Here is an 11,353-nt window from a genome sequence, read left to right as displayed (position 1 = left end):
GTGTATTACCAAACACAAGTCATCATCTTTGTATATGGCATATTTATCTAAATGCAGCTAAACATCTTGGGCATGTAATTCAGAAACACCCTGAGAAGTTTCTACCTGCTTTTAAGAGTTGTGTGTATGAAGATAGATCTGAATTTTACTTCAATAAGAAGTGGCATGCCTTGTTGCAGGAATACAATCTTGAGGATAATGAATGGATGTCAAATCTATATGCTTTGAGAAGAAAATGGGCAATATCTACCATGACTCATTTACAGCTGATATGACCTCTATTCAAAGGAGTGAAGGAATGAATAATATTTTCAAGAAAAGATTTCGTAGGAAACTCGGTCTTTCGGAGCTTCTTGTAGAATGTGAGAAGGTATCTACTAGTCTCCATGAAAATGAGGTGAATGTAGATTTTCATTCACGTCAAAAGATTTCAGTTACTTACAACCCTAATTTATCTATGTTGAAGACTGTAGCTGAATCATATACAAGGAGAATTTTCTTAGAGTTTGAGACAGAATTTAAGGATCAATTTCTATTAACCGGGCAATTGTTACAAACAGAGGGGTCAGTTTCCACATACATGGTCACACATATGCAATCTTCTCATGGAGCAACAATTGTATTCAACACTGCAGATATGACCATCAAATATTCTTGCAGAAAGTATAAATCCATAGGTGCGTATACGAATTTTGAATTTTAATTTATTTTGATAATCAAAATTGATGCATAACGGTTTCCATATATTTTAGGTATATTATGCAAGCACGCCCTCAAAGTCTTCAACATAAAAGATATTTTTATTTTGCCATCACAATATATACTTAATAGATGGACAAAATATGCAAAATGAGAATTTTTTGTTGAGAGCTAAGGAACAAAGAAGAAAAATTTGACAACTCAAGCTGCACGTATCTCATGAAAGGCGACATTTGTTGCATTGAAGTATTCGCTGTCAAAAGAGCTTCTTGATGATTTGGAGAAAGCCATAGATAGGTTGGACTTGGAAGCAGATAATTCTATAAGCAAGGTGCAAGAAAAAAATAATGAGGTTCCTCCAATTTTGCGGGACTGTTCTACAAATACATTAGCACGTAAAATATCGTTTAGAGTACCCCGTGTGGTGAAAGGTCCAAAGAATAAACGGTCTACCATATCACTTGAAAAGAGAAAAGGGAAGAAAAAGAAAAGTAGCAACAACAAAGGTAATGATTCTACCAATTATAGCAGTTTTTCCAATATGTAGTGCTTTATTCAATTCATTGGCTGTTTTAACTTGTATTGCTGGTTACAGGAGAACATGAAAATGGCACAAATGAAAATATACATGAAGCCACTTATATGTGTGGCCATCCTTCAGCTGTGGTAATTCCATCATTCCAGGGCGGTTATACTAATGTCACAATTCCAGACTTTAATATGTATGTGAGTTCTTCAGGAATTGATGCTTCTGCTGTACAAGGAGGATACACAAGTCTTCTACTTGGAGTTGATCAAGATGCTACATCAGCTGTTAGGAAATTACATTTTGATAGTGTGCCAAATAATGAAAATATTTGATAGTTGCTATTTTGGTTATTTGTAATATGATGCAACCATTTTCATTGTAAGATGACAGATTGGGGCTGCTGATTCTGTATCAGCTAATGCTATTTATTATTAGTTCAATAAGTTGAGTTGTTTCAGTCCACAATAATCTTACCGACCACAATAAGTCTGACATGTATTACAGATCACAACAATCTTGCTAACTAGAACAACCAGAATAATTGATTTCAAAACTCAATATTTATTTCTGTTGCAGGATCCAAATGTACATGCTCTCCATGAGTTTTCACACAGATCTCTGCTAGTTCGCTTCTTATATATGCAGCCAAAATCTACCTACAATCACTTCACTTTCAGGAAGCGCAGAGGAAAAAGCAATATATTTATTTCTTGCTTGTTGTCTCAGGAACACACGAATCAAATCTGATCCGAACCAAAAAACAATGCTTCTACGGCCACAGCTTGCTACTTCAGCTAGACAAGACTCACACAAGGATTTTTAATCAACACATCTTGCTCCGTCCTCACATCAGACTCACAGCATGACTTGAAATCAACGCTTCGTGGTCCATCATCTAAGCAATGCCTCCTGAGAGTTTCTATTGAAGCTGCAAACACCATCAACTCGTTAAAGTCACAGAGAACATAAAAAATTTACACATCAATTTGTGCAAAAATGATGATCCAATTTATTGAACTGAATGCCGCGTCATACTAATGTTTCTCTTACTTGGCATTTCATCGAACACTTACGGGTCTAAGAACAAGCCACTGCAGAGCTGGTGGAAAGCTAAAACTATTTCACGGCAGCAACAGCTAAATCAGGTACAGATGATAGCAAGGAACACACTTGAGGCTGGGGCAAAGGTGGGGAGGCCTAACCTGGCAGCGGCGTAAACACGGCAAAGAGTCCGGTAAGAGGTGCGTGCAGGACCGAAGACGAGTCTGATTCCGGTTTCCAGAGCTTATGAGGAGGCGTACGAGGCTGAGGAGCCGTGGCCGGAAATCCTGATGCAAGCCGATGCTGTGCGAGCCGAAGCCGGGAAATCGGTAGATTAGTTTCTCCGTCCGTTAGATGAGAATACATGTCCACGCGGCAGCAATCGGAGGCGGTATCGCACGGGAGCGGTTTGCGGCACCGCCGCAGGGAATTTTGTTTGCCTTGCACGGATCCTGCGCTCCGCGCACGCGATGCTGGACCAGGGGCCAGGTCTCTTGCGGGCGAATCTCGAATGCTGCCGCCGGGCGCTCCGCGGAGGAACCGGCGGTTCAGTTACGCGTCGCTGTCCCGCCGGGCTGGTGCTCCGTTCTCTCGTGCCCAGGTGCTTCTGCGTAGTAGACGATACTATCTGCCACTCTGTATGCAGTCTCTGTACGTGTGCCCGGATCCGCCGTTCCGACACGTTGGCATTTCGGCACGACCTAACTAACATTACTCTACAGCTCGGCCGGGTCGGCTAGCTGGGACACCGGCGCATGGGCTGACTGCCGGAGCAGAGCAGCGGGAGTTAAGCCGGCGGCGAAATCTAGGCGGCGGTCGCGGTCCGGGCGCGAGACCCACCGCCGGCATCGGCGGTCGATGAGGTAGCGAGTGTTTTGACCACGGGCGCGGCCGTGTTTCGCGGCCATCATCGTCGTCGGTGTCGTCGCTCAGCACTCATCACCATAATTCGATCCATCATCCCCGTCTCCATAATTTGGGCCATCATCATAGCCGTTGCCCGGGGGTCACCGGGGGAGCGGGATCGCGGGGCGAGTCTCGATAGCAGCGGCACGAGGCTGGTCTGTACTGCACCACTGCTGCGCGCTGCACTTTCTCTCCAGCAGGAACAACTTTGGAATGATGTGTCGGGTGCCGATGGCCGACGAATGCTACCGGGTGGCTTCAGCCTTGCGAGAACCAGCCAACTCCTAGCAAAGTAGCGATCCGTGCAGCATCCAGGGGGAATTGCAGGGTAAGGATCACATCACAGCTGCCCAAAACACGGTTCACAGCTGCAACTCTGTTACCACGGTAGGGATTCCTATGTACAGTGTTTTTCTTTTGAAAGAATATGTACAGTGTTTTTACGGCAGTGGTCTTGGCGCACACGAGTTGCATCTCGAGAGAGCCCGCCCGGGGAACATCAGCGTCAGGAATTTTTTTTAAAAATGGGCTAAAAAAAAACTAAAATTCGAAAAAGGGGTGGCCGTTGGGAAAATTTAGAGAAATGGGTGCCTCCCGCCCGCTGAACGGGCGGGACGCGTGGACATCCCGCCCACCCAGAGGGCGGGACGTCCCCCGAGGACCTCTTCGCAAATAAATTATTTGCGAAGAGGTCCCTGGGAGGGCATCCCGCCCAACCAACGGGCGGGATACTGTGCTGATGGGCATCCCGCCCTTTGGTCGGGCGGGAGGTCCCCCAGCAGCTATTTAAGCCCCAACCTGCCCAAAAAATGCCATTTTATCCAGCAAAAATCAGAAAAAAGAGAAAGAGAGGAGAGGAAGAGAGAAGAGGAAGCGGCGAAGCCCTGTCCACACGTCGATTTTGAGGTATATTCTCGTTCTAGCCATATAAGTACTTGAAAATAACTATAATTTAGGAAATATTTGTTAGAGTAGTTATGTTTTGAATAGTTTTAGTATTTTCATTTGTTTTTAGTATAATTTATAATCTGAATAGTTTAGAATCTGTAAAATATAATCTGAGAGTCGCTGAAATTTAGGATCGTCGTTCGTTGTGTATTAATATGTAGTATAACTAGTTTATTAATGATTGACAGATATGTCTTCCGAGAAGGGTATTTTCAGTATATATTACGGAGAAGGAAATGTGATTTATGGGCCGAATGGGGTAGATTTAAGTGAATTCAACTGTGCGGTCAGAGGAATTACCAGTTGTGCTGAAGCTGGCCCTACAGGTGATGCTACAGATGGAAGACCTCCGGTTGCATCAAGAAGTGGGAGACGTCGCCGATCGAGTGCTAGTACGTCATCAGGCATCATTTAGTTGTAATTTTATTTAAACGTTATTTGCTCATATGTAATTTTTGCTGCGTTGAGATTCTATCAGACCTAGATACGTATTTGTAATATTTGCCGCATTGACTGAAGACACAATATTTGGATTCATGTATTTGTAATATTTGTAATGTTCATTATCATATTTAGATTCTACGTTGCAAACGTTATCGTTTAACTATCTTCGTACGAGTTTTAGATACCGTAATCTTCTTTGGAAAATTGAATTAAAATTTTATGTGCATACATAAGAGTATGGCGAATGAATCTTATATTTAAAAAAATTCTGAATTTTAAATAGTTTCTGAAACAAATAATCTAAGAAAAAATATAACAAAAATGGACCAGGAGCATAAGATTATAGGTTTTAGAACTTTATAGGTTTTAGAACTTTGACTATATATTAGATATTAAATAATATCACATTAGAGAATAACAATAGATTTTAATTAGAAAAGGGTTATAATTAGGTTTAGTTAACATTTCAAATTTGAAAAATTCAAGACAAAAGAAGTTAAATTTACATCAAATTTGAGTTTGAAACTTTGCACAAAGGTACCTAGAGTTTATAGAATAGTCATACCAAACTTCATAAACAACAAAGCATGAAATCCTAAAGTTATGCATAAACTTTCCTTAATCTTAGTTTTAAAATAGGAGTAAAAGTATTTTGTTTCAAACTAAACTCCATTAACAAAAGTTATAGAGTTTGAAATCTACTTTCTAACAAAACTAGTTTTGCTATTTTTGGATTTTTCTGTGAATTGTTACGAATTTTGGAAGCCAGAAAACACATACACATGAAATAACAGTGCACCAGGAGGCGTCCCGCCCAGTGGCCGGGCGGGAGGCATCCCGCCCAGTGGCCGGGCGGGAGGCCTCCTTCAGGGACCACTTCGCGAATGAAAAAAGTTTTCTTATTCGCGAAGAGGTCCCTGGAAATTTTTTTTGAGCATCCCGCCCTATGGTTGGGCGGGATGCTCCTTTCCGCCCTCCCAGCGGGCGGGAGGCACCCATTTCCCTAAATTTCTCCAACTGCCACCCCTTTTTCGAATTTTGTTTTTTTTTTGTCCCCTTTTTAAAAAAAACTCTCAGCGACAGAGCATTCCCCTCGTGCACAGCACTGTACTGTCCTTTGCAAGTAGGCCAGTAGTAGCTGCAGAGGAATCTGCGTCGGTGCCATATGCTGGGCCGCGGCTGGAGGTTAAAAAAAGCCCACAGTTTCGTACTAGGCTGGAAGTACGTACTCCATTTGAGAACTAGGTTGGGCCTCGTGCATGCACCCCGTGTGTTGGGCTGCTGTACAAGTGCCTGGAAATAAGCCAACTCCCAGTCCGCCGACGTGGCCGTGGGATCATCAAATCTGTATCGGGTAAAAACAACGTTTGAATTTTGAAGTAATAACTGACCAGCCAAAGCTCAACGGCCGCAAGATTTGAATCGCTATCATGGGATAGCTGTTCATCCTCATCAGTTCTTAACCCTAGGGCGGCGTACGGCATTCAAGCGGAGCAGCTCTGCGGCGCCCGGCTGGCGGATTCGGCGATAGCCGGGGCGCGCGCGACGCGAGCGGCGGAGAGGAGCGGATTGCTCCGTGGCGGAGGGCTAGACCTCGCCGGCGGGCCTTGGGCGCCGCGCCGCCGCCTGGCCGCTGCAGGCTGCAGCTGTGGAGGGCGCGGCGCCGCGCGGTGGGCCAGACAGCATGACGGCGAGACGGTCCGCCGGTGTGGTGAGCCTAACAACATCCCCTTCTATTCTCATCGCATCTCGCTTACTCCGTGTCTCTTTACCTGTCTCCGTGGCAGATTCCCCTCACATTTTAAAATGCTAATCTTCTTAAATTGTGGTACATTTTGATCGGCGTCGTGTTACTTTAGCTTCTAGTTTTGTTGTTGTGCTTACTGTTATGCTCACAGGGATCCCAATTTTGCAATGATCGAACAAATCGACGAATCATTGACATAGCTGGTGACTTTAACAGTCTAATTTAGTACTCATCAATTTTGAGCTTTGCTTTTTTCTATGTTAATATTGGTTTTGCTGTGCATATCAGTAGTGCTATTGCCCCCATGCCTGAAATTACTTTTGGAAATGCTACTACAACCAGGAATCCTCTGCCCCAGCTGCTGGTGGGACGCTATGGAAGGGGCGGCTGCGCTCTCACCGTGCGACCCCTCAAAGTTTGCCCATGCCGAAACTCCCTTTCAGTTCCAAGAACCAAGAGGAGAAAAATGAGGTCCGAACATTAAAGAAGAAGGCTGTCCCCAAGAAGACTGGGAAAGGCCGCAAAGCTGGAGCTGCGCGGCAGCCAAGGGCTCTTCGATGCCAGTTGCTGCAGCAAAGGGGGAGGGATCCAGAGCATCCAATTATGATTGAGGATGAAGTAAACGAGGTAGGACCGATTCTTGCTTGTTTTCATCCATTTCATTCCTGTGCAATCTTAATATGTATCATATTTGTTACTTTGAAAGCTTGATCCAGTTCACATTTAATTCCTAGCTTGGAGAAAGTCTGTTGTAATTTGTACTCTTTCTTGCAGGAATATAAGGTAAGGGATGATCAATCAGCAATGATGCCTCTGCGCAGATCTCTACGGTTCCATCAAGAAGATAAGAGTTTTGGCAAGCCGTTACTGCCACCAAATTGTCAGGAGACATCTCATAACAGAAAGGCTCAAAATTCTATTAGGAAAGACAAAAATCAAGTGGATCTGAAAAGGAATAGGAAAAATGCTGGATTGAAGCCTTTGGAAGGGATGAAAAGCTACAATAAGCCCCATCAACTTTGTAAAGATCCCCAAGATATTCTTACTAGGAAAAAGGTTACAGATGTACCTCGCATGAAGAGTGAGAAGCAAGAAGTAAGGCCCAGTCATTCTGTGGTGATGACAGGAAAGAGGAAGAGAGGCACTGAAGGGAGGTCGTCACAAAAGAGGCGAAGTTACAAGGAACCTAAATCATTGCCTGCATATTGCCAAGAAAATGAACCTAGCAATGAACCTAAAAAGGCCATCCACAAAAAGATTGAAAAGGACCCTTCTATTGTGGCGAAGCCTAAAGCTGGTCATGGGAGGTTGATAAACATTGATGAGCCAAGTGGGACTGAAAGAGAAGGAATGGAAAATTTTTGTGGTGCAGACGATTGGACAGAAGAGCAGGACATGGCATTGCGTAAAGCTTATTTCACTGCACGACCATCCCCACATTTCTGGAAGAGAGTCTCAAAATTGGTAATTCCAATCCTAACATCATTTGGTTTAGCGGTTTTTGTCATCTCTTGTAAAATGCAAGACCAGACCAAAGAAACATTATTAAACATTAATTTGTCTTGATTACATAAAAGATGAGAATGTTGTAGTTAAAGTATTGGTTGAATATGTTTTTGCAATTTTCAGAAATAGATCTCAGTGCACATGGTCTGTATCGTTTTATTATCAAGGTTTCAGTAGTTAGGTCCTTCCTGCTAACATATCTATGATGTAGGAATTATATGGGATAATAAAGTCACTAATTATGGACTGGACGTGGAGAGAAATTTGTGCTGATCATTTTTTTTTTATTTTTGTATATGCAAATATCCTAATGCATAGTAGAACACCAACTTCTCCTGAGTTTACACTGGTTACACCGTTGAAGTCTGGAGGTCAATGAAACCCCATCACCAGTCTGGATTTGAAGGCTGGTACAACCTTCTTATGAGCAAAATCAGGGGATGGTCGAGTTTTTTTAATGCATAGTAGAGCAACAGCTCTAAAACGACATTAAATTTCAATAGCAGTTCATTCTTTTTTTTAATGGACTACAAATTTGCAAATCAGCAAAAGGGCATGGTTAGCCAAATTCACCAAAGAGTAAATTGCACCAGCTGTCCCTAAACTTGTTCGGTGGTGTCATCTAGGTCCCCGAACTGCCAATTGCAGTTCCATGCCTCTAAACTTGCTAAGTTGTTCATTCAAGGTCCAAACCTCCCTAGTTAGTGTTGATCTGTCTATTTGACATATTATGTGGCGTCACTTCTCCTTGAAGGTTGTTGCTTGATTCATGGAGAGGAAGGAGAAGAGAAATGAGAGACGAGAGAGATGTGTGTTTCTGCATTGTGAGTTGCTAGCATGCCACATTGGCAGCTACGCACTAATTAGCAAGATTTGGACCACAAGTTGAGTACACACTTAGCAAATCTTAGGGACATGAACATGCAAATTAATAGTACGGGGACAAAGGTGACACTTGCGAAGAAGTTTAATGACCCCTGAAGCACTTTACTCGTCAACAAATAATGCAACATCTTAAGAAACGAATAGCTAGTGGGGCTCAAATATAAAAACTTGAGAGTTAAATTGTCCTGTTCGTTCAATCAAAATAATTTGAGGCCTCATAGTGATGGTTATCTTTTCTTTTTCGTACCTCACTGAGATACTTTGGTGGTAGGTCATGTTTCTTATTTAGCATATTTCTATTTGTTTGGAGTCCTCCTGTTATCTCAATGATCCTTGACACACTTTTCAGGTGCCAGGGAGATCTGCCAAAGACTGCTTCAACAGAATTCATGCTGACCTCTCAACACCCACTCCCATTGCCCCACGTCCCAGAACAAGTGAAACGACATTTTCTCCTATAGGAAATTTCTCATTGTCTGATCCAAAACTTCCAAATCTCTTGGAATCGACAGTCGGAAGGCAAAGGACAGCTAAACAGAAGAGCCTAGCAACTCAGAAGACAGTGAGGCATTTGTTGCAGAAGCATTGCCTCATCGACCAAGCTCAAGAGGCTGATCACTTTTCATTATTTGAAACCTCACCAAGTGCCTTTCAACTGAACATACCTTCTGAGTATTCTCCTCAGACTCCTGAAAGTTATTTAAATTCAGTTTCTCTAGGCAAGTGCAGCGGAAGTTTGTCAGCACAAAAGAAACCATTTTCAACATTAAGAGCTGAGCGAGCTGAACCGAGCCCAGCAGTTCTGAAGCCCATCAAGAATGTTATCTTACATGAGAAATATGTTGACCAGTTGTCTCGTAGAGAAGGCACAAAAAGGCCTCGCAAAAGGACTCTAGGCTCTAAAGGCGCTGATTCTGCGACGACTCTTTCTCGGCAGGAAGCTGGTGGTCTGAAGGCTGCAAAAAATGCTCTCATCTCAGAAGCAACTGACTTTATAAGCCAGTTCAAGAAGTTACAAGCCAATTCCCTTGTGCAAATTGTTGAAAATAGAGAGGATGATGATATTGAATGTGATGATAGTGATAATTTCCATGATGATGATAAAGAATAAGGAGGTTCTTACAGTAGCTACCATTAGCATTTTTTTTTATCTTCATTACTAAAGCTGCACTTGGATAACATGGCCAATTGTGCCAAACACTGGCTAGGTATATGCAGTCACTGTCAGCCTGTTATGTTGCATATAGTTTTGTGCTTAGCGGCATATGATCCACTAAAGCAACTTGTTTCCTGTCTCTACTCTTACATTTTGAAGTATGAACTTTTAAGAACAGATCCCAGTTTTGCACTTAAAGATGACTGGAAGTGGCATGGTCAATTTGCCAAGATAGGCAATTGGCATTTTTCTAGCACTGGAGGCCTCATCTGTAGGTACACATAACACATACATGGAGGTCCGGTGATCACATATGTGGAGCAGGTTCCTCTGAGATGTCTTTGACCCAGGACCTAAAGTCAGCACAAGAGCATTAAATTGCAGCCTTTGCAGATCGTGTGGATGCACATCTACGTCATACCTTGAAATTTTATTTTATAAAAGTGGCTTACAGTTCGATGATTTGCACCAAATGGTTTGTTCTTGTTAGGGGTGAAGCGTGAACAACACTCATGAGTTATGTTTGTAGTTTTGTTCGATTATTTGGAGTCTCCTTTTTTCTACAATTAACAATTAAATATAGGTGCATCTTATATGAAGTCTGTAATTGTGTATAATTTGATAATGCGCATGAACTTCTCACCCAAGAAAAACTTATCAGTTAATAGTATTTTATCCAGTATTTGTTATTTTGTTTGTTCAAAAAAACAATATGGTTAAGTCGCTACATGATTCTGTTGCAAAAGGAAATAATATAATTTTTTTCCTTGAACCAGAATTAGTCTGATGGGCAAGTATTAAGCTGTTATCATAGTATAATTAATATATTCCATTTGTAGGCTCTGTTACTACTTTATTTAACTGCTTGTATTGCAATAATGGTGTTACACAGTTGATGCATTGTTTCCCTCGTTTAAGTAAGAAGAAACATACAGGATACTCCAAGTTCCACCCTGCATCGTCTCTTGGGCCTGTTTCCTGTAGTTAGCTTCTAATAGAAATTTTAATAGCTGGTCCTTGAGATCTTGTGCGGTGCTGCAGGTAAAATGAGGTATGGCAAAATAGGGTTTGAAAAATATGGCATCACAGTTTGCTTAATGGAGCAGAAGATATCCATGTGCAGCCTCATGTTACTTAAGAATTACCTTATCTTCATTTCTTTTGGTGTCTCTTTGTTTATTTGCAGGATGGCCATGATATGGGTATCTGCTAGCATTCAGGATTGGAAACTAGTGTAAGTTTCAAAGAATTACCTTATCTTCATTTCTTTTGGTGTCTCTTAGTTTATTTGCAGGATGGCCATGATATGGGTATCTGCTAGCATTCAGGATTGGAAACTAGTGTAAGTTTCACCTGGGATAAGACTATTTTATCCAGAACAGATTAGATGGTAAAATGAGTGGTTTGGACAATGTAAACACAATTTCTATTTAGATCTTGTAGAGCTCAAGAATTAATAATCATCAGTTGGCCATCAACCTAGGTATTTTCT

The 11,353-nt window shown here is 42.1% G+C and overlaps 1 protein-coding gene across 1 annotated transcript; it reads left to right on the top strand.

Moving 5' to 3' along the window:
- The first annotated feature begins 6,215 nt into the window (after positions 1 to 6,215).
- On the top strand, positions 6,216 to 9,996 carry LOC112887283. The gene is made up of 4 exons (XM_025953422.1): positions 6,216 to 6,278; positions 6,657 to 6,941; positions 7,089 to 7,778; positions 9,055 to 9,996. The coding sequence occupies exons 1-4, from the start codon at positions 6,252 to 6,254 to the stop codon at positions 9,814 to 9,816; spliced, it is 1,764 nt and encodes a 587-aa protein (XP_025809207.1). The 5' UTR covers positions 6,216 to 6,251; the 3' UTR covers positions 9,817 to 9,996.
- Positions 9,997 to 11,353: the final 1,357 nt, after the last annotated feature.

The sequence above is a fragment of the Panicum hallii genome, chromosome 3 (assembly GCF_002211085.1).
Source record: "Panicum hallii strain FIL2 chromosome 3, PHallii_v3.1, whole genome shotgun sequence".
NCBI lineage: Eukaryota > Viridiplantae > Streptophyta > Magnoliopsida > Poales > Poaceae > Panicum > Panicum hallii.
The sequence above is the reverse complement of the archived record's forward strand: the minus strand, read 5'-3'. Positions and strand labels throughout refer to the sequence as shown.

Excerpts from the sequence above, each read along its gene's own strand:
- LOC112887283 (XM_025953422.1), top strand. The coding sequence starts at position 6,252 with ATGACGGCGAGACGGTCCGCCGGTGTG. Across the intron at positions 6,279-6,656 it reads CGAGACGGTCCGCCGGTGTG|GAATCCTCTGCCCCAGCTGC; the intron begins GTGAGCCTAACA and ends TACTACAACCAG. Across the intron at positions 6,942-7,088 it reads TTGAGGATGAAGTAAACGAG|GAATATAAGGTAAGGGATGA; the intron begins GTAGGACCGATT and ends TCTTTCTTGCAG.